Source organism: Paramormyrops kingsleyae, chromosome 2 (genome assembly GCF_048594095.1).
Source record: "Paramormyrops kingsleyae isolate MSU_618 chromosome 2, PKINGS_0.4, whole genome shotgun sequence".
NCBI classification, from domain to species: Eukaryota; Metazoa; Chordata; class Actinopteri; order Osteoglossiformes; family Mormyridae; genus Paramormyrops; species Paramormyrops kingsleyae.
In genome coordinates, this window is record NC_132798.1 from 23,869,102 (window position 1) to 23,894,061 (window position 24,960).

At 42.1% G+C, this 24,960-nt stretch overlaps 1 protein-coding gene across 6 annotated transcripts in view; it reads right to left on the reverse strand.

Moving 5' to 3' along the window:
* pde4d (phosphodiesterase 4D, cAMP-specific) overlaps nt 1-24,960 on the reverse strand; it is a 293,242-nt gene that overhangs the window by 180,172 nt on the left and 88,110 nt on the right. The window contains exon 1 of one of the 6 annotated variants that reach the window (XM_023802840.2): nt 24,332-24,728. The exons of the other annotated variants lie outside the window; for them this stretch is intronic. Coding sequence (XP_023658608.2) covers nt 24,332-24,633 — 302 coding nt within the window. The 5' untranslated portion in view covers nt 24,634-24,728. Of the gene's footprint in view, nt 1-24,331; nt 24,729-24,960 lie in introns of those variants that run through there. 6 annotated transcript variants of the gene reach the window in all.

Consider the following 24,960-nt stretch of genomic DNA (forward strand, 5'->3'; position numbering starts at 1 on the left):
ATATGGAAGGCAGGAAGGAAACTGTATTAACCTTCACACTGCTGACAAAGGGCATGCTGGTTATCCTTCACACTTTTGACAAAGGGCATGTTTGTTATGCTTCACACTGCTGACAAAGGGCATGTTTGTTATACTTCACACTGCTGACAAAGGGCATGCAGGTTATCCTTCACACTGTTGACAAAGGGCATGTTTGTTATACTTCACACTGCTGACAAAGGGCATGTTTGTTATGCTTCACACTGCTGACAAAGGGCGTGCTAGTGACCATTCACACTGTTGACAAAGGGCATGTTTGTTATCCTTCACACTGCTGACAAAGGGCGTGCTAGTGACCATTCACACTGTTGACAAAGGGCATGCTGGTTATCCTTCACACTGCTGACAAAGGGCATGCAGGTTATCCTTCACACTGCTGACAAAGGGCATGCAGGTTATCCTTCACACTATTGACAAAGAGCATTCTGGTTATCCTTCACACTGCTGACAGAGGGCATGCTGGTTATCCTTCACACTATTGACAAAGGGCATGTTTGTTATACTTCACACTGTTGACAAAGGGCATGCAGGTTATCCTTCACACTATTGACAAAGAGCATTCTGGTTATCCTTCACACTGCTGACAGAGGGCATGCTGGTTATCCTTCACACTATTGACAAAGAGCATGCTGGTTATCCTTCACACTATTGACAAAGAGCATGCTGGTTATCCTTCTCACTGTTGACAAAGGGTATGCTGGTTATCCTTCACACCTTCACACTGCTGACAAAGGGTATGATGGTTATCCTTCACACCTTCACACTGCTGACAAAGGGCATGCTAGTTATCCTTCACACCTTCACACTGCTGACAAAGGGCATGCTAGTTATCCTTCACACCTTCACACTGCTGACAAAGGCCATGCTGGTTATCCTTCACACCTTCACACTGCTGACAAAGGGCATGCTAGTTATCCTTCACACCTTCACACTGCTGACAAAGGGCATGCTAGTTATCCTTCACACCTTCACATTGCTGACAAAGGGCATGCTAGTTATCCTTCACACCTTCACATTGCTGACAAAGGGCATGCTAGTTATCCTTCACACCTTCATACTGCTGACAAAGGGCATGCTAGTTATCCTTCACACCTTCACACTGCTGACAAAGGGCATGCTAGTTATCCTTCACACCTTCACACTGCTAACAAAGGGCATGCTAGTTATCCTTCATACCTTCATACTGCTGACAAAGGGCATGCTAGTTATCCTTCACACCTTCACACTGCTGACAAAGGGCATGCTAGTTATCCTTCACACCTTCACACTGCTGACAAAGGGCATGCTAGTTATCCTTCACACCTTCACACTGCTGACAAAGGGCATGCTAGTTATCCTTCACACCTTCACACTGCTGACAAAGGGCATGCTAGTTATCCTTCACACCTTCACACTGCTGACAAAGGGCATGCTAGTTATCCTTCACACTGCTGACAAAGGGCATGCTAGTTATCCTTCACACCTTCACACTGCTGACAAAGGGCATGCTAGTTATCCTTCACACCTTCATACTGCTGACAAAGGGCATGCTCGTTATCCTTCACACCTTTCATACATGGGTTTTCATACACATTTCTCAGAAAGGGTGCACTGGTTTTCTTTCACACTGCTGATAAAGGGCTTGCTGGTTCACAACGCTGACACTGCTAGTAAGTCGGAGGACTACCCTGTCTGCCGTGCACCCCCCCAATCTCTTTAAATCAGTGGGAGCATTCTTACCCACTTCATTGCTGTCAGTCATCCCACTATATGCTCAATGAGAGGTACTACAAAAAAACCAAGTGAAATTGTCCTCATGATAAGAACAGTCACGAACTGTTTGTGAAAAAAGGAAAGCGGCAGCCGGGCGAGTCAGTCGTTTTATCAGAAATGCATCCTCCCTCGCGCGCCACTTCGAGACGTACAAAACAGTGCTGCATATTAAGTAAGTGAATTCTGCTTTGTTTATGACGTTTTTCTTGAAGCTCATCCTCCTTATCAACCATTTCAGCATGGTGAACCATTTCAACTCGAGTTAGTCACTCTGCCAAACCTGATGCATGATACCAAATGTTTATTGCACCAGTGTTAATTAGATTCTAGTGACATCTAACTGCTTTTATATTGCTTTATGAGCTGCTTACAAATATGCCACATTCACATAAAATATAAAACAATAACTCTGCTTGGAGAACTGGGACTAAAACACCATAATGCCCTGAGCTGCAGTGTGTATTCAAGAATATCTCACCATTAAATGGACAAAAAGTAATCCAGGTTAGTCCCTTCGTGCGCGAAAGTCACGAGAGATGCACAAGCCATAGAAAATCTGAGACAGACAGCTATAATACCTAAGATTTCTTAATGTGGTTATATGTGAAAGTCCCAATCTGATTTACAGCTGCACACAGGAAACATACAACTTTATTTCTGATAGCCAAGACTAAGGAACTGAAAAGACAAGGAGAGGAGCAATCCCATGGAAACAGTGTCTTCAAAAGACACTTCACAGACTGGGATTGTCCACTGTTTTCCTGAAAGAGGCATGATTAAATCAAGGGATGGAAAGGATGCATTTGAGTCATGCAACAACCTCAACCACCCAAAGGAGCTCCAAGGGGTGTAATTCAACCTGGAGTGCTTTAGTAATTGGCTAAATGAGTACGAAAGGGGCAGGTAGGGGGGTGGCAGCCATGAATTTCATAGGGAATCTGATGCCTCAGGGATCAAATGAACTACTGAGGACTGAAAAGGTAATTAGGGACTCGATGACTTGAAATTGGGTTAAGCTATGCTTCATGGGCAGCGGCGATCATTTTCTGCACTAACAAGTCCAGAGAAAACATTTGGTTGGAAAGTAGCTTCAATTATCCATCCCGCTTTCTGCTACCCTTCTCCCTGAAGTGAAGCAGGCTGACAGATGGAGGCGTAAAGCAACAACCTGCCTTTAAATGTTTAATTGCTTATGGGCTATTTTTGATGAATGATCTGCAGATGTACAGGCTAGTGTCAAGCCGGGCATTGAGGATTGATCATGTTTCACTTATGAGCTCCAAAAACAGCTTTAACAGGCTGTTAGAAGGCAGTGCCCGGGAAACAGCACCTCCACAGGCTTTGCTATGACAACAGCGGGCCTTCCTAATTGACACTGTGGGCACTTCTCTCAGAAAAAGGCATTTTCCTATAAAGCCTTTGGGTGAATTGTCAGCCTGCATTGCTACTCAACTTAAGTGCCCCTTAAGATGAGAGATCAGAAGGAATCAGTTTTGTGTTCTAGGTTAGTGACAACGGGAAGAATTTCCTTCCCTACTGCTTCATTGAAAATTAAATTAATGTCAACTGGTCAATACTGGGGGTGACGCGGTGCCGCAATGGTTAGCATTTCTGCCTCACATCTCTGGGCCCAGGATTTGAGCCTCCATCCCAGGTATGTGTTTGTGGAGTTTGCAAGTTCTCCCCGTGTTGTCATTGAGTTTCCTCCAGTGGTAACACTTTACTTAAGGCCATGTTTTTAGTAATATCTAAACACATCCATAATGCATTATAATACATTCATACAGCATTTTAAACATGGCTATAAATATTTATAAAAAGGCATAACACATTAATACCCAAGTTTATAATGCATTATAAAATCTTCATGGAGCTCTCATCAATAAAAGACTATACATACCTTCATAAGGCAGTACACAGCATTCTTATTATATCGACCATTATACTGATGCACTGTGAAGTAGAGGTGCAACGATTAATCGACTTGGTCGACTAAAATCAACAACCAAATTAGTTGGCAGCTAATTAATGGTCGATTAGTTGGTGACACTGTCACGTGCGTAACTCGAAATGTTTTGATATTTCCTCTCACTAGAGAGAAGTTAACCAAAGCGCGACGGCAGCTTCAAAAACCTCCAAAGTGTGGAAGCATTTTAGACTAAGCCTCCGAAAAAAAGGTTGTGAGTTGCACAGTTCGTAAAGCTGACCATAGCTGGCATGGGAGCAGATCCTCTCCGCTCGAGCATCGGCTTACACATTTCTTATCTTATATTCTTATTATTTGGCTATAATGTGTTGTGCCTTTTGATAAATATGTATGGCCATGTTTATGATGTTTTTGAATGCATTATTATTTGTTATGAATGTGCTTATAAATTACTAACCACATGACCTTACATAAAGTGTTATCCCTCCAGTTTCGCCCTGCAGTCTAAAAACATGCTAAAGTGAATTGGAGTTGCCAAATTGTCCATAGGTAGGTGTGTGTGGTCCAGGTATACATTATATTGTGGGGACCATTTTTTCGGTCCCCACTAGCCCACAAAAATGCCAAAAGTAATTTGTATTTTGTTTGGTTACTTATGGTTAAGGTTAAAGCTGGGTAGGGGTTAAGGTCATCATGTTGGGATTAGAGTTTTACCCATGGAAATGAATGGATGGTCCCCCCAAAGATATCAGTACAGGTCTCTCTCTCTCTCTCTGTATAAAAGATGGATGGTCAATATTTTCAAGATGTTCATACTTGACTTTAGAGACAACTTACAAGTTTTTAAAATATGTGAAATAAATTTATAATGAGGAACTGAGTTTTATAATAATCAGACAATTAAATTGTGTTTTTTGCAGTTATTTGTTTTAATTTCATTGCAGCAACAGGAAGCATTTCTTAAGCATACTGGTCAAACGCAGAATCTATTGATTTACTCCAAGAGATCTGTAACAAATCCAGTACCAATCAAAGGACCATGTCAAAAGACAAGAGAAGTGACGGCCACTTCCCACCTCTCTTCCTGGACACTCTCCTTGCCACCAGATGGGAGCTAATTAATATTTGATGAGCAAAGCACAGCCCTGTAGCAGAAAATGAGATCTGACCTGACAGATGGAATAGAAGGAATGCATGGTGCTTTTTTCTGTAGACCCCAATGGGACACCACAGCAGGACTGCAGTCATCCAGATGTCACAAAGTTAGCTGGAAAAAAAAGTCTGCTGGGCCTGTTCCTGAAGAATCCATAACTACAAGAGCATGGATTCTACTGGAAGCTGACAGGCTCCTCAAACGTGGATTAAATTTTTATTTTTTATTTTTACCTGCGAGCCGTGACCCCCTCCCAGCCCGGTTCATACAGCCACAGAACCTTCAGGTGCACATCACTGAATTTCTGCTACCAGTTAATTGCACCTGCTTTCAGGTGACTCAGGAGCATGGCAGCCCCGCAGGCTGCAGAGATGACGAGCACTCGAAAGGATGTGTCAGAACGCTTTAGTTCCGACAAAGCTGCTCAGGGTGAAAAGTAACATGGGGCTTTCGAAGTGGAAAAACCTTTCACTGTGTTCATGGATTTGAATTTTTCACCTGGACTCTTAAGGCAGACACCTATTATCACAGTGAAGGAACCTCAGTGACGTCTGAAACGACAGCCCCACTACCAGTGATCTGAAGAACAGCTGACTGAGAGGCTGTTGCACATCTACGATTATATGATTTCTGGATTGAAATGTGACATGAGCAAGTCATTTATAACATCAACCTAATTTTTCACTTTTTGTTGTTAGCACAGGGGCATTGATACCCTGGCAGATCTGGGGGGCCTTGCACCTGACTGGGGCTCTTTCTGCAGGGGGACCAAGGTGACATTTTGTCAGGGGGGCCAGAATTTCTAGGTACACCCCTGTAACAGCATGACACTTTAGCTGTCCTTGTTTTCCTGGAAGGTAAACATACTGCTTATTTATATGCTTTGATTCTCTTTTTCATTACTGGCAGCCATTTCTGCATCCCATACACTGTCTGACGCTGACGCTAAACAGGCCGTAAACAAAAATGGTGGGAAAAACAAATTTTCTCCTGACATTAACACTGTTATTGAACAAACTGGCAAAGTTGAATAAATAAAATGTGTTTTTTAAAAAGCTTTTTAAAATCCCTATCCAGACACAGAGGATCCAACTGATGAGCAACAGAACAGAGCAGAGCAACAATAAAAGATCAAGTAATTCATTTCAATTATTTGATACCTGCACTTCTTTTATTATAATTCAGGATCAGAAATGATGGCTGTGTTCACTTGAATTGCAAAAGTCTGGGAATAATTTGCGTTTTCTTGTGCAGACTGTGCTCAGACTGATGTACCCTGAGAAAACACTGTTTATTGTCTGCCTAGCCTGTAAATGCTCATAAAGGAATAAAGAATTTTTTGTTTAATAAATGGAATAATGCACAAATTCATTTTTGTTTTCCTTAAGCCCCACTATCAATTATTGATCACCCAAAAACAGTCACATTGTTTTAGGTTTTATATATAGCAAATAGTGGTGGTTTTTCATTCTATAATTTAACAAATAACTGGATTTAACTGGGCTCTTCAAGTCTCCTTTTCTATGTCCACCCTACAGATTCCATACACTATTAAATTATTCAGTAAGCAAATCCAAGACCTATTTTCTGAATTCGAATATGATATTGAAATACTCAGATTCAAACCTAAAAATAAATGCAGAAACAGATGCTTGGAATTAGCTATCAGGTCTCTTTCTGCTCTTCACACATGCTATTGGTTACAGATGCTTTTGTTTGTATTGGTTTGCGGTGAGTTTGGGTCATTGATTTTTGTTTATACATCTTTTCTAAATTCATTTTACATGCCCCTAAATAAATGCATGTAACAATGGGACATGTCAGGTTGGAAATGTTTTGTTGCAATCTGCAACTGCATTACTCACGCTATAGTAAGAGATGTATCCAGAGATGCAAATTTACAAAAAAGCTGTTGACTAAACCTATGCCTTGAACTTGTTTGTGAAATAAGGTTAAACCTCCTACAGCTACTAATCATTATCAATAACAGAGAATTAATAACAAGCTTTCGGTCTTAAGGAATTATAATGGGCAGCTAAAAACAAAAAATAAATGTTCAATACACATTTCAGGGCAACATATCATCAAGTATGACCAAAGCTGCTAAGTAAAACAAGTATAATCTATTGCATATTTTAACATTCCCTTGCTGCCACATAGACCCTAATGAAGGAAAGGGTGAGATTACAATTGCATTTTCCACGCTGCTGCTTCAGGCTATGCAGTGGGGGGCAGCGCTGATGTGTGTGGACCAGATAAAGACATAGTCTGTCCATTCGTACAGCACTGCTGCTACTGTGAAGTCAGCGGGGCAGACTGGCAAAAAGATGTGCATCAGCTGAATCACCATACCAAAAATAAAGAATCATTCATTGTATTTCCTGAGGCTCCAACTAGCGAAGAGGGAGCTCTGTGTGAGAAAAATAGCCCTTGAATAAACAGATTAAACAAGTTCTCTTTGTTCTATGGAGGAAAAGATCAGAGGCCAGGAAGCTGTGCCACCAGAGAACCTCCATGCTAGATGCAGCTCAACCTCTAAAGGCACGCCACTGATTCTGAGATTAAAACGACACTTTACGCTTGAGGCTCCCTCTATCTGTACCACAGCTATAACTGCACAACATCCAAAATCAAGACATTACCACACGAGACGCAATGCGGATCAAGCACTTGTTGACAGTCAGGTCACTCAAAGCACTTTTTCGGGAGAAGCTCATCATACTAATTGGAATCAGGATTAGTTTTTTTGCCAAATGCACACAATACACAGGAATCTGTCCTGGTGAGACAGCACAGTAGAAATTGAGAATACAAATTAAAGGTTAAAAACAGGTCATCAAAAAGGTAGGAACAGAGGGTCCATAAGCATAGTTATGCTTTCTGGAAGTATATTCAAATAGCCATTTACCTTCTTTGGATTAGCTGTAGGAAGCTGTATGAGGACTAAATACTGAGTAATCACAAATGTGACAGAGTCATTTGGAGGGAAACTAGGCGTAGGCTGACCTTACGACACATAGATCTTAAATAAACCAAGAGTGTAGATTTGGGTATGAACCTTAGGGACACGTCCTTCCAGTGTGTTTAGCTGGACAGGGGGTTTGGGGCTCATTTAGTCCATAACAATGATGAAACCAAACCTGCGCCCCGACTAAAGCCATTCAATAAAGCATCATAGGCATCACTAGATTAAGATAATGATTTTGTCTTGTGTTAGAACATGAGTCACAATAAACAAACAGTGGTCTTTCTACAAAGTAACCGCAGAATAAGCCAAAAGTCAAATATAATGGCAACAAATATAACAGCAAAGGGTTCCCACTTTCAATCAGAAGATGTATTATTGGTTCAAAATGGGACATAGCATTTCATTTTTCAATAGGGGAATGATACAGTAAAATCGACAACTCTAATAGCAGCTGCGGTGGCATCAGTCAGGCAGTGTCTGTTGAACAGCGTAAATCCAAAACTTTATCTCCATCACAGGCTGCTAACAATGACTGACCAACTTAAGAGTTGACAGCACTGGACTATGTATAGCCTGATTTATACCCCTGCGTCAAGCCTACGCAGAGCGAGTGCCCTGTGCCAGTGCAGGCATTTATACCTGCGAGTGGTCTGCATCGCCGTGTCGTATAGCTACATTTCTGGGGAGGTGTGTGTCAGGCTACGGCGTAGGTTATGGCTTAGGGTTCACAGCTACGCTATACCAACAGTGCAGATTCCATGCAGAAGTAAAAATCAGCTTTAACACTGCCGCAGCCTTGCACATTCATAGCAAAGCTACCAGGTTGTTGTTTCAGCATGCAAAGAGGTTCATCATTCATTTACCACCAGAAGATGAGAATATCAACAGTGATGTTTATGTCTGTTGATATTTTATCATGTCATGCTGAGATGTGTTAGATAGTCTGGCAACAAATGACATGTCCACACCAAAAATATTTCTGTTTGTCTGCAAGTAAATGCTGGTTAATAAAAAAGTGTAATCAGCACTCTTAATATAATAAAGTGCAGGAAAGAAAATAAATTAGATATTAGCATGGTTATATAACTCAAAAAACAGGTAGGGTCAGCAGTCTGAATTGTATTTTTACTGTTACTTCCAATGATCTTTTAATAGATATAAAATGTATTATTCTGTGTGTGCTATGAACTTTCTGTGCCAGTGTATTTAAACATTTCACAATGTATTTCACAATAATCCAGAGAGCTGGTACCTTGTTTCTGCTGGTAGAGCTATATGAAGACCTTACAACAAACTCCTGTGATGCATTTTGGCAGCCCGGTGATTATAGGGTTAAAAACTGTCAGGTTCAACTAACACATCGAGATGCAGTTTAGTGCTCCACAGTTTTAAATAAAACTCCATGGCTTCTGTATTCTGCTACAGAGGCCTGGATAGTCAATATATTTTTTGCAGAATATATATTTTTATGCTACATGAACAAACATTGAAAGCTGGTTGAGAAAGAGACTTTACAATTTATTGGTGACGTTTGCCAAGATTTTTGGCTGCTTCGTCCACCTGTGGAGCCCTATTACATACTGTCAAAAAACAAAGATGGTCCACTTATGACCAGCGGGGGCTCTCTCGCGTATCAGAGTGCTCCTGTAGAATGCTGGGGAACCGCTAATGGTACCAGCAAAACAACCAGCTCAGATTCCGAGCCAGCTGTGTTTTTGATAGGGTCTGATGCTAAGATTTTGGAATGTCTCCTACAAACTCTTCTTCCATTACAGAACTCATGTCAGAGGATTGTGGGATACCATGTCCTCCCATCAGAGTCCCGGCGGCCTGACAGACTTTTTTATCTATGCGTCCCATTAGCGCAGGCAGCATCTGGCCGAAGCAGACTGAACACGCTCCGTCTCTCCTCTACAAGGCAATGGGGCGCTTGGCCAGTCGAGCGTGGCCGTATACGTTTCAGATGACTAACCCTACTGAGCCCCCATCGCTGGAGGCTCTCCAAGCACAGCCACGAAATGTCTGATAAGCAAGTATGAGGCGGCAGGGGAAACTCTGTCACCCTCAGCACCAAATGTTAGGGTTAGAGGAATGACGTGATCACAGCAGGCCGAGTGAATCTCCTTTAATGCTAATTTAATCTCAAATTAATGCTTAGCGTCACCCCCTCTATTTCCCAGACTGCTTATCTCATCCTATCTATTTGAAGCTCATCAACATACCAGTCCAGCTTTTCCCAAGAAATGGATTTAAACTACTTTTGGTTCCCTCTATTAGGTTCTTGGTTCCCCCCCTGGCCGCCACCCAAAAGAAGATGCCAGTATGAAAGTATGCATATATACACTACCAGTCAAAAGTTTCTGCACATACTGAGATTTTCTACATTTCAATGTTAGGTACTTAACATTTACTAAAAACATACTCAATGTTCTTTGCTAACAAATATGGTTACAGTATGTTCACCATTTCAGTACCTTTATTAGCAAGAAAATGTCATATCTTTCATTCACCAAAGTAACCTCCTCAAGCAGTTATAACATCAGAGAAAATTCAAGGCATTCTTTCTACAAGGGACATCAAATACTGCTCTATTTCATGGGATGAGACTATTAACTAGTGCATTTAAAGTTTAAGGACAGCCTAAAACCTGACTATGCCATCACCACACAACCAATTAATATGTGCACTGTTACATATTCTTTCCATGTTAAAATGGAAAGTTGTTTTATTTGAGATATATATATATATATATATATATATATATATATATATATATATATATATATATATATATACATACACACACACACACACACACACACACACACACTCTCTCTCACACACACACATACACACACACAAACACATGCATACAATGCAACTAATATGTAATAGAAATTCAAGGCCATTTCAGTCTTGCATTACAAAAACAGCCGCAGTGCAGAAAAGTGCTCAAAATCAGCAGTTATGTCTATGGTAAAGGCGTATCACTGGAATACTGTCCCTATGCAATTTTCATATGTGTCTCGCAAAAGCCATAAAGTCACAAAGTCTTAAAATAGTCTGTAGGCCAGATGGCCTTGTGGGATGTAGCAATCTTTGGATTGTTCTTCAGTACTGTAGTGATTTCCCAGGGTCAACTCTGTTCCTCCCACAGCTAACGTAATAACTGTCATCTCATCACTGTAAATGCCCATCTGCTCAGTGAATCTAAGGAATTCAATTAATTCATTGGTTTTCCTGATTTCCTCATTGATGTCCTTATTATAAATGTAACTGGTTACTACAAACTATTATTAATGAGTTTCAGAAGAAAACTGTAATTAAACCCTGGATTACTTTTAGAGCCACGCCAGATTTTATTTTAAACAAAATATTGAGAAATAAAGTTTATAAGAAATAAACTTTCACAATTACATTAATTTCATCTTTTTACACGATTTTAATCAGGGCAACACTTTCCGAAAATTCAAAATCTATTAAAACTGAATTTCCTTACTGCTAATACATATTCATATCAAATAATTTGCCTCTAAAAAGACTTCTGCTTGTTCAGGACACAAGATTTGAATAATATTTGGGAAATGTTCTATCAATATTTTGTGAAAAAAAACTTTCAAAACCTTTTCATTCCTCTGCCTGTTTGGTGGTAAAGCCCTGAGCCTTATGGTGAGTCTGGAGCCCGTCCCAGTCAGCACAGCGCTTAAGGCCGTGTGCACTCGGGAACGGATGCCAGTCCACTGTGGGGTACAACACATACTCCCACACTAGGCTGAGGGAAACAGAAAACTACAAGAAATATGAACACAGGAAGAACATACAAACTACAAACAGAAAGAGATCAAATCAAGAAATGAACCGCAAACCATAAAAGTGTGAGGGCACCATCCAAACTGTGTTTCTGTCAGTCTCGTCATTCGCATGTCATTTGGATAGAAAACACAAAAAATTAGCCGAGCAGTGTTTTCTAAACATGTATTTTGAAGTAGTGTCTGTAGGTACAGAACATTACAACACCAATGTATATGTCTTATGGATGATGGCTCTGTCTTTATGTTAACTTCAAAAGGATAAAGCACTAAAAAAAAAAAAAACCCTGCTTAGACTCCTATTGCCTGATGCCATTTTTCTACCACCATGCAACTTAATAAATAACAAAGCTGAACAAGTTTTTATTTACTGGTCCACATTCCCAAAGCTTATCCTGGACAAGGAATCCTAGAGCTAGAGTCAGGCCCAGGTGGCATAAGCTTACAAGCAGAGGTACACCGTGGATGGGATAGGCACATGCATGCACACCTCAGTACACCGTGGATGGGATAGGCACATGCATGCACACCTCAGTACACCGTGAATGGGATAGCAGTCTGTCAGCGGGCACATGCATGCACACCTCAGTACACCGTGGATGGGATAGGCACATGCATGCACACCTCAGTACACCGTGGATGGGATAGCAGTTTGTCAGCGGGCACATGCATGCAAACCTCAGTACACCGTGGATGGGATAGCAGTCTGTCAGCGGGCACATGCATGCACACCTCAGTACACCGTGGATGGGATAGCAGTCTGTCAGCGGGCACATGCATGCACACCTCAGTACACCGTGGATGGGATAGCAGTCTGTCAGCGGGCACACGCATGCACACCTCAGTACACCGTGGATGGGATAGCAGTCTGTCAGCGGGCACACGCATGCACACCTCAGTACACCGTGGATGGGATAGCAGTCTGTCAGCGGGCACATGCATGCACACCTCAGTACACCGTGGATGGGATAGGCACATGCATGCACACCTCAGTACACCGTGGATGGGATAGCAGTCTGTCAGCGGGCACGTGCATGCACACCTCAGTACACCGTGGATGGGATAGCAGTCTGTCAGCGGGCACATGCACGCACACCTCAGTACACCGTGGATGGGATAGCAGTCTGTCAGCGGGCACATGCACGCACACCTCAGTACACCGTGGATGGGATAGCAGTCTGTCAGCGGGCACATGCACGCACACCTCAGTACACCGTGGATGGGATAGCAGTCTGTCAGCGGGCACATGCACGCACACCTCAGTACACCGTGGATGGGATAGCAGTCTGTCATCGGGCACATGCACGCACACCTCAGTACACCGTGGATGGGATAGCAGTCTGTCAGCGGGCACATGCATGCACACCTCAGTACACCGTGGATGGGATAGCAGTCTGTCAGCGGGCACATGCATGCACACCTCAGTACACCGTGGATGGGATAGCAGTCTGTCAGCGGGCACATGCATGCACACCTCAGTACACCGTGGATGGGATAGGCACATGCATGCACACCTCAGTACACCGTGGATGAGATAGCAGTCTGTCAGCGGGCACATGCATGCACACCTCAGTACACCGTGGATGGGATAGCAGTCTGTCAGCGGGCACACGCATGCACACCTCAGTACACCGTGGATGGGATAGCAGTCTGTCAGCGGGCACACGCATGCACACCTCAGTACACCGTGGATGGGATAGCAGTCTGTCAGCGGGCACATGCATGCACACCTCAGTACACCGTGGATGGGATAGGCACATGCATGCACACCTCAGTACACCGTGGATGGGATAGCAGTCTGTCAGCGGGCACATGCATGCACACCTCAGTACACCGTGGATGGGATAGGCACATGCATGCACACCTCAGTACACCGTGGATGAGATAGCAGTCTGTCAGCGGGCACATGCATGCACACCTCAGTACACCGTGGATGGGATAGCAGTCTGTCAGCGGGCACATGCATGCACACCTCAGTACACCGTGGATGGGATAGGCACATGCATGCACACCTCAGTACACCGTGGATGGGATAGCAGTCTGTCAGCGGGCACATGCATGCACACCTCAGTACACCGTGGATGGGATAGCAGTCTGTCAGCGGGCACATGCACGCACACCTCAGTACACCGTGGATGGGATAGCAGTCTGTCAGCGGGCACATGCACGCACACCTCAGTACACCGTGGATGGGATAGCAGTCTGTCAGCGGGCACATGCACGCACACCTCAGTACACCGTGGATGGGATAGCAGTCTGTCATCGGGCACATGCACGCACACCTCAGTACACCGTGGATGGGATAGCAGTCTGTCAGCGGGCACATGCATGCACACCTCAGTACACCGTGGATGGGATAGCAGTCTGTCAGCGGGCACATGCAAGACACCAGACAACATACTTCCAAGTCTTTGGAGCATTGCAGGAAATCAATGCAACACAGGAAGAATACGCAAACTCCACAAACAAAGAGCCAATGAGGAATTTCAACCTCCAACTCAGGATGTTTCAGACGACAGTGCAAACTAATGAGCCACCATAGCAAGTCCAGGAACCTGGAATGAAGCACTGAGGAGTAGGTGGTAACATCGTTTAAAAATGGCCCAGCACTAGTCTAATTAAAATGATAGATGCTATAGTACTAACAAATCTCCAGCAGAAAATGGCAACACAAACAAAAAAAATGGGTTGCAGTTCATCCAGTGGTCTGCTATCTCAAGAGTCATGTGCCTAACTTAATAGTTTGTTCATGCCTTGTTTCAAGGGAAGATATGGTGAATGTGGGTAGTGAAATGAAAAGCCGACAAATGATAGTGCAGATTTAAAAGGCAAAAGAATTTCCTATAGAATCCCTGGATACGAGAATGGCTTCACAAAATGTATGCATACAGACTGAAAAAAGCCATATATTTATGAACTAATTCAATAACGTTTGGTGTGCAATTTACATTCTGCACTTAAGTCGCATTCACTGAATAAAACCTCAAATCACATACTTGTATTCTATAACAGTAAGCTGGGGGAAAACACTGCAAGAACCCAACGGCCAAGCCCTAAATGCATCACCAAAAAGGCCCACAACCAGCGGTAATAAGATTACTCCACTAGCATAGGTTCCCATTTCAAAGCAAACAAAAACACCTACCTACCATTCTGAACATTAGACACTAGATCCTGCTGGATGGACCTCTGAAAACCGAGTGGACTCAAGTAGTTTTAGCTTTTGCTAACTTTTTTAGCTGTTCCTAAATGCTGTTCCAAAGAGGGAAAGACAAGTATAGTCAATCACAGAATGCAATGTCTAAACAGCTTAACTGATGAGTAAAACATGAGTAAAAGCCAAGACGGACTCAATATATGCGTGTGTGTGTGTATGTATGCTTATACAGTATATATATATATTTTTTTTTCTTTTTCTTTTCCTGCACTGGAGCATTTCCTGCACCATACCACTGTATTTCCATTTCAACGATACAAATATATCAATGAATATTTCATACATCAGATTTCATGTTGCACAGCCTGGTGGAATTCCCCCAGGAGACTCGATCACTGCATGACTGGGTCCATCAACTCACAAACCGAAGAGGAGAAAGCAGCAAACAGCCAGGTGAATTGTCATCAAGATATTAAAAAAGAAGCCAGCTTCCACACATTTTGACTTGCATAACAGCCGCTGTTTTTAGCAAGGCATCTGTAACTGCACTTTTGCTAGCATCTGCAATTAAGTGAATTGCCTATATTTAAGTCTGACTTCAACATGGAACGATTATTTTAAACAATCTGATGGTGCATTTCTTATGGAATTTCAGGAAAAACTTTATCCATCATTAGTTATGAATACGTTTGAAACCGAAAGCGTTGTTCAGCTATATTTTGACATATATTTTGCCCCTTTTAGTTATTTCCAAGTATCAGATACATAGACTTCTCTTGAATTGTGCCAACATATTGAAGAGTTCATTTTCTGGTCCTTTTCCTAGGAAACGGTTGAATTGCAGGGCTTTATACTGTAGCAGCACTGTTGTTGAGGTAGTTCAGCTAACTGGCACCTCTAGTTTGCCCACAGTGTATGAATGTGTGTGCGTGTATAAGTGCCCTGCAGTGGGCTGGCATCCCATTTAGGGTGTACCCTATGCTGCATAAGCCCCAGGCTGCCCTGCAGCCCAGACCAGGATAAGTGGTTGGACGATGGATAGATGCATGTGTTTTATCATGTTTATATGCTTAAAGTCAGTGGACCTCCTCGGTATATTTTACCAACTGGAGGGTGGGGGAGGGGGGCTGGCCGACAGGACATGGGGGCCTAAAGATGGGGCAACAGACTCTTAAAAACTGACCTGTCAATTACGACCGACCACTTGGCAACCACTGCTTTAAGTGATTTTGAAACAAAGAGAAGTAATTTCAAATGTATACAGTAACTGGCAACATTTTATGGTTTTGGATTAGGACAGTAAATTGTAAGACTCCGGTCTACAGCTTGCTTACAGTTACAGTAAATCACAAGTGCTGGAATTTCTAAATTTAATGTGTTACACTTTGGCTGCAGTTTCAGTATCACATAAAACTGCAACACAGTATTACAATTCATTCTGTACAATGAGTAATTACAACACCTGTCATACTGGTGAACTCATTACACAATTATTTAGAGCACTATAATAAAAAGTGTTACAATTTCATAATGAAGTCTAAATTTGTAGCAACAGTAAGCAGAGCCGCTGCCCCCGAGGATGTCCTACATTCTTTTGAAGCTACAGCTCGCTACTTACTCTCTGCGCATCCATGCCATGAGTTAAAAATGCAAACAAATAAGAGTCATTCCTGTTATCCTATTACCACTCTTAATGCTTTTAATGTTACTCCCTTGAGAAGGCTAGATCTCTCTGCCTGGAGCTGGACTTCGTTAATTGAGTTGAAAATAACAATATTAGGGCAGCGATTTTCCTCGAGTCTTTTGTCATTAATGCTTAAATGTATGCAAATTGTTGACATTCTAATGTCAAATCGTTATTACACCGTGAGAAAAAGTATCACTTATTTTAGATTTTAAAATGCTAATATTTTATGCACAGCTAAATCTCTCAAATCAATACCTGTGAGATAAAAAATTTAATTAAGGAAAATTGACTCAGACTCAGGCAAAAGAATATTGTGAAGGCAGGGTATCCACCATGCATAGGGTATGTACGATTTAGCAGTTACAGAAAGCCTGAGACTATCGGGAGCTGCCTGAATCTCCATGTGCAGCTTATAGCTCCACAGGAATTTGTGATCCCAGATGCCTGTTTTTCAGCCGGGGGGAAAGTGTCAAGTCGGCGCTGACAAGACCGGACTCACGCACTCGCTCTGCCGTACCGGTTGGACCCATTTCAAACCCCCCCTGAGCATGAAGCCGTCTACAAGCAGACTCTCACATACCCTCAGCTCATAAACCCTGCTTCCCTTGCCCCCCCCACCCCCCCACGGCTCACACCAGTTCACACAGAATGCTAATATATAAGGGGCTTTGTTTAATGTGAATACCTGCGGTGCACATATTTCATGTTTGACCTCATTTGAATGTCTCAGTGCAACTGGAACACATGCCTCAGTCATAAAGCAAAATATCATATCATTATATGGATGTGGCAAGTTGAGCAAATGTCACCTTGGAAGGCTCTGTACCCTTGGTGTTCAAAGAAATCTAACTCCATCATTCAAATTTCGGCCGGGCACCAGTTTTGTGATACCTTGGCGTATCTTTTTAAAAATAACATCAGGTAAATGATTGATGTATCACCAAATTCTATGACAATGCTACTTGGTCTGTTATTCACAGGGGTCCACAGTGTGGTTGGCAATTCACTGGTACTGCATGCGACTGGCATCTGCAATCAGATGTCACTCAACCTAACTCCATGCAACTGCTGCCTCTGCATGACGTTGACCCTTTGTATTGTTTTGTGTGTTTGTGTGTTATGTAGTTAATCAGCAACTTTAAGTCCATCTGTGTACTTTGATTCAAATTGTAATTGTTGTGTACCTATTTCCAACCAGTACATAAATTATACTTTCATTGATTCTAGTTTGTCTGAAATTGCTGTCCCCTAGTAAATTCCAAGTTAATGGTGTTAACACAATCGCTACCCACGGTTAGTAAAGACTAGAGGTGTAGTCTAACAGCTCTGGATTTATGACTAATCACTTAACCAGTTAAACTGCAGGTTAGCAGAGAGATAATGTCATAAATTGACAAACTGACTTGCAGGATCTGAGTTGCTTTGCAGCCTCTGAATATGTCAATCAGACCTACTGAAATTACATCAGCAACTGTGTAGCTGCCCTACTGTCTTTGAACCAAACTGGTGCCACATTGATTCCGATGATATCACTGAAATGAACAAAACAGAATCTTGCGTGACATCATGGTATGGAACAAGTGAGTTTAGTAAGAGAAGCCTAAAAGTAATCAGAATGACCCAAAATTAAAATTATTCGCAAATTAAAATGACTTGGTTGTGTTTAACTTGAATTTTGTTTGTTTTTTCTCAGAAGTACATGAGAAGATCGCCATTTGCACAATGCCCAATAAGATTCCATTGTGGGCCAACAGGTGGTTCTTTGCATTCGTCTCCACCTAAATCAGAGCTATACCATATGCGAGTAATATTTTGTTAAATGTATTTCCCATCCATTTCCTGAAACACCCTTCTCCTATTCAAGGTTGTGGGGGTGGGTTCTGGAGCCAATCCTGAAGGGTATGCGTGCAAGGCATGGAACAACCCAGAATGGGGTGCCAACCTATATCACAGGGCACACTCACACACCATTCACAGTCTGGTAGCTGCAATCAACCTCAGCATGTTTGGACTGTGGGGGGGAAACTAGAGGAAACCCCAGGATGACAAGTGGAGAATATACAAAGTCCACACACGGAACCTGGGTGGAGACTCAAACGCTGGTCCCAGTGAGTTTAGGCCCCAGTGCTAACCACTGCGCCACCCTGTAGAATAGGTTTTATTTTTTTAAATGATATATTTTTAAAGGTCACAAAGATTGCAATCATAACATTTTACACAGCAAAAATCCTTCACTGCCCACTATCTATGACCTAATCTCTGCAGCAGCCCTTCAGTTTCCAGGTTTGTCATGTGTTTGATTTGCACTGGGGTGCATACGCCTCACCAGAGTCTTATTAAAGCCATCAAGCATGCTTCCGTGCCCTCCTCAAGATTTATACCACCAAGAGTGGGGGAATCCAAATCAATCTCAACTGTATAAATAAATACAAAATGTATTCATCTGATTAGAGAGGGGCAGAGGGCATCAGTGATGATTCATGACAGTTATTTTGAGTTTTGGAAGAACAGTAGAAGCCTTTGTTAGTACTAGGGGGATATGCCATGACAGAACACCCTGTTGGTCCGTCACAGTCTGAGTTACGGGAAAAATAAATCACTCTGAATACAGCACTTTGCAGACACCAATACAGATAAGGGGCAGGAATACTATGACGGAAGAGCAGACTCTGGCTACAGAAGGTTCCTCACTGTTACTCCTGCAGCATTAACAAGCATAAAGAGATGGCTCTGTTCCATGTGTGCATGACATACTGGCCTGGACTAGGTACCTTGTGGTGTCATTAAATCGGCTTAGGAACACACTACCAAAGTGAGGAGACAGCGGGACTATGCGCCCATCTACAGAGGTTGCTTATCCCAGTAAGGTAGCTTAGCATCTACCAGGAAACACAGGGTATTATTAAAGTATAGAAACATCCCATTTATTGATGAAATTCAATGCACCAGTATTTTTGCAATTTGAATGTTTCTTCTGGAATTACCTCTCTTTCTGAGAAGTAGAGTGTATTCCATTAGTTATTTTGAGATTAATAATTACAATGATTATTACTGAAAAATAATTTAATTTATAAATAAATGTTGTTACAACTTTTACTAAGAGCAGTGCTTTAAGATAAATGTGTAAAAAAGATCCTTCATTTTCATTAGATGTGCTACAGTTTTAAGAATAATATGCAGCAGTTGCAGACATTCTTCTCACATGAACTCGATCAGGTCAATTCAAATCAGAAACTCACTGCTGCCATTTCAGCCCCATTCGGAACCTTTGGTCATGGTACATTTAAAGCACAAAATATCTTTAATAACAACAATACTACTATGTCTATTACCTTGCTCTGTGCATGCTCTTTTCATTGTGGAGAGTTCACCTGTAAATGCTGTAATTAAAGCATTTGCAATAATAGATAGCACTACAATGTGTAAAATCTGACTTTTATATTTTAGTAGGCGATGTTAAGGTGAGTCAGATGCATTTCCCGTAAACTATTAAGTCATTTTTCTGATGCAGAAAAGAGGTTAACAGAAGACAAAAACATTTCTCAGTCTTAAAGGCAAACTAAAATTGGTCCAAATTTAATGCACTTTACATGCATGTACAAACTGCAATCTAAAGGTCACAGTGAAAGCAAAAACTATGAAACAGGCATGGAATTGTTTTTCTTTATTTTTCAGACTATTGCACCTGCAAGGCAGCAGGAGCACAGTAATGTGTCATTATTCTAGTCCCCCATGGCAGAAACATACTTTACAATCGTCACAATTGGGAAGGAAAGCGGCAAGGCTATGTCTAAAACAGAAATATCTCATCTGGACCCAGCACTGTTAGTGCCCTTCACTGTACCGCAAGATCAAATTACATCCTTGCTCAACAGCAAACGCCAGATAATCGAAATCACTCATCTAAGGCAGTTCTGGAAATTCTACAACAACTATCAATTAAAAGCGTCCTCTTCAGCAGGGTACCACAGCCAACAGCCTCCCAGAAATCTACCTCATGAACATGCGAGTTGCGTTTAACTCGGAAGCCAAAAAAAAAAGAAAGATCTGTGAAAATTAGGATTTTTTAAACTCGATTTGGAGGACTGATGATGGTGTCTTTAAGGGGCTGGCTTCCAAAATCCTAACCATATGCTTCAGAGAAGGCACTTTTAGCCAAACCACACGCAAACACTTTCATCCATCAAGGGCCAGGTCAGAACTAGACGCAGAGCTGACTTAAGAGGACCACAGAAGCACAGAGGTTAACCCAACGTCTAAAATATGTCTAAAATAGTCCATTAACATTGTATTAAATAAATGCTATGTTATGTACATTAAATTAATATTAGAAACAGGATGTTAGGAGCTGATTCAGCTGATTCTGTATTTTAGTTGCATTATTTAATATGACATTATTGTCGTTTACTTCTTCTGCAGTCACCATTTAAGTATAAATGGTTCTGATAGGAGGCTGTTTATATCTAATGATGCCAATGATGACTTTTATTAGTTGTAGAGCACAAGAGTGATAAATATGCCCTAACTGCTGTGAAACCACAATGTTGCAAGTTACTTTGTAATGATTAACTCATCTTTAAAATGTATCTATGACTGAAGATAAAGCTCTGGAAAGGAATGAAGCAACACAATACTCAGGGTGTTTCTCACTCCCAAATATCTTGGGTAGACTTTAGACACAGTAGCCAATTTCAAGTCTCATGAATAACTTTCCCTTCACTGAAGTGTTACACTCAATTTGGCCAGGACTGAATTATACATATTATCAAGCTGATTGGATCTCCAGACATGCTTGGAGAAATGAATCTGAAAGGTCTGGTCTGCCTCCCTGTGAGGTACCTGGCATCTGACTGGATGCCCTAGATTTCACACAGCTGTTCCCTTGATTGACAGACATCCTTGTGAATATGAGGCCAATCAATCTGCTCTGAATTCTCCCAAGTTGGGCAGGAAATATCAGCCAAAGCAGCCATGCTGGGAGCGACCGGCTTCACGCGTATTGGTCTTTTATTACTGCCTTCAGCGTGGCAGTTCCCCAGGAGCCAGCGGGCCATTTTCCCCTTTCTTCACAGGACCAAAATGGACGAGTTCACTTTCTGTTTCTGGTGCTACTTTGTGCGTTGAATCAGTTCTGATTAAGCAAAAACCAGGAGAGAGTAAATCACTCTAAGAGGCATGAAAGGTTAATCATTACAACCCAGCTCACGTCCCTTCAAAGTGAAACTACGAGGGGCCTTCTTAATACCCAGGATAAAAGTTACATGATACAGTATGTATGTCATGACCAAATATCATAGATTTGTATATAAACCCTTTCATATGATCTGTCTATAGTCTTTCCTAAATATAACAGAGATAAAAAAAATAAGTGAATCAGGCTTACAGATGGCTGCACTTTAAAAGTCCTGAAATTGTGTGTTTCATTATGTCAGAAATGCAGTTTTACACTGATATTCAGTTGTCAGTAACAGAACCTTCCACCTAGAACACAGTGCCTTTCATTGATCACTGCTCTTATTTTTATTTCGTATTTTGTCCAATGCTTGTTAATCAGACTGCACGATTAAAATGGAAAAGAAAATGACCTACTTGAAACCTTTATTGTTTTTTTTCCTCCGAGATATAATTAGGCCTAGTTAAAAATAAATCCAGTGGAACCAGAGCAAGTCATAAACACCGCTAACATAGATAATGTTACATATAATACTATTTGATAAACTATTTATGCCATATTATAGATTATTTTTTATCTTGCTCACATTACGTACTATAGTACTAGGTACTTGTTCAATATTTTACGGTAGCTGAGGAAAAAGGCTTCCAGTCATCCGTATGTGCCATTATGTCATTGTGTAGAATGCCTAAAGCATTATATATGCAGGACTGTTTAACGTGTTAGATGTGGATGTATTGAAAGATGGACTGGAATGGGCAAATTAACCCGCAGAAGACGCCGCAAACCATGGTGCAGCCATCGCACGGATGACGGACAGGCGACGTCAACGGGGTCTGTCTCGGGTAAACTGCACTGGATTCACTGGCTTGGCCTATGTGCAAAATCTTGCGATCGTCGCTCAGCCCGATGAAATAGGCACACGAATAGCGCAATGTGTTCTTTTATATTGATACAAGAAATTACGCTGAATTTAATTATGACACAACTGCTAAGAAATTGCCAGATTAACGGATTACTTCATTGACAAGGTAGGTGCGTGGAAATTGGATGCGGTATTCTTCCCGCACACCATAAGCACGCAGTTGGCCAAGTAATTATTCTAAACTACTCATAGTGTGTGTGATTGTGTGCATGTACCCTCGTATCCCCGCCCTCCCCATCGGCAAAATTCATGGTAGGGGACCTCCGCCTCCCGATCGGCAAATATTATCTTAGGTATGTGTGTGTGCCGCGCCTGTATGGGGAAAAGTCCAGGGCCGATTTTTAATCCCATTCCAGTCCTGGGTTTACCCCAGGTTTGTGCCCTATATTACCTGGATATGCAGAAGCCCCCGCGACCCTGACCGCGATGAGCAGTCTGAAGATGGGTGAATGATCCGTGTGATTTACGGCAATAGGCCACCAGCGTCTTCACTATATGAACCATATCATTTCATCCACAAACAATGTTATACATGTAATATATGTGAAGGTGATCTCTTACATGACCCATCATGAACATACGACCGAACTGAAGCGTAAAAAACAAAGAAACATGTAAACTGTGCACTTAAAAATCTAACCTGCTAAACTTTTTGTTAACCTTTAGATCTGAACGCATCTGAAAAGATTGTTTCATCCGTTTTACAGTCTTCTTACAGCAACATGACACTTGAGAACTAGGCTATATGCCAGATCGTGTGCAAATAATTGAACGTAATGGGGAATGTCAAAGCCAGAGCACGTCTGCTGGCCAGTGCAGCGCCCTTCGGAGCCCCGCGACTCCGTGGACCCCAAAGTCCATTATGGTAAGAGATCTCAAAGGGCGCACTTTCACATAAAGTCGAACTCCCGCTCACATAAGCACATTATGTCACATACAGATGTTACGGCGTCTGCACGTCCCATACAGTAACGTCTTGTTTTCGCCGCTTATTACGCCTTGTCAGCGTTAAACCAACCTTGCTCCATGCATTCACATTTTATTTAATCAAAATCCCCTTTAATCACCTTAAAGATTTGTACATTTGTTTTCCTAGCGGGGTTTCTCCTCCCCATTTGTGCCTGAGTATTATCCCACTGTCGCTAGTAAAGCACGCTTACATCGCACAAAATACGCCTTAAAGTCCCGAGGATGGACCGTGTATTTGTATCGGCGTGTCCATGCCTTACAAACCTCAATTATAAGTGACACTGGGGACGCTGACAGACCGACAAAAGCCCCTGGTGTGCCAGTAGGTATTATGTTAGTCAGTTACGTTGCATAAATACACTTTTTGCCCTTTGCACATAAACAGCGTAACCTCGTATTTGCTCTTTTATTAAATGTCAAAATGCCTAAGAAATCAGCAAAGAAATTTCTGAATCTTTCATTCTTATTTTATCGTCCCATATAAGTATTAAGAGGTTCGCTAAGATTTAAGTGCATTTGTTCCACAGTGAAATCACTGCAAAAGCAGCTTTGGTCTTATCGATTGCACAAATTATAAATTGTTACTATTATTTTTGTTCCAGGTACTACATTGACTTAATGCCTTGCTAAGAAATCGTTTCTTGGGTCTAATATATGTGTCGTTTTAAAGGTTAGACATGCTGTGATATAGAATTCTACACACACACACATACACACGCCCTTCTCACTTCATTTCGCCTTATAAATCTGAACTAAAGGATCCCAGGCTTACCGTCTAAGTCCCTGAAACGAAGATGGCCATGACATTCGGGATTTTTTTAAACCGGGTCGGTGTCCGGTATCCACAGCGTAGGTTCGATCCATGGTTCCAGGACACAGGTACTTCTCGGTGTCCGAAAATCCTCTTTGTCTCACCCGGTGGTGCTTCCGAGCTACGAGCGAGTGATGGTGCGGAGGGAGAGGCGACTGGTTCTGCTGCCTCCACAAATGCTTGGGAGCGCTCGCATTTCCACTGTAGCTGCCACTGCCTGCCACCATAGGAGCTGCCGTTACTTTACCGCCGGCATCATCCATCCCAGCTATAGCTAAGGTTACAACCCCGTCGTGGGTGAAACCCGATGCCGAGCAAAAGGTGTTCGGTGAAAACAACGGTCGGGTTTTCGTAAGGTTTTTCACTACAGCTTACCGGGTTAAACACAAAGAGCTGAAAAGTTGGACAGCTCCCTTTCTTAGCCAAAAGATTACGTCACCGCGGAGCACAACTTCGGAGAGAGCTTGGAAACTTTGTTTGCAAAAGTTACTTTTGGGGATGTAGGCTCGAATGCTGAAAAGCGTTCACATGCCTGATTTAAATGGTTTGCTTTAAATTACTCGCCACACAAAGTTTTGCTAATTAGCAAA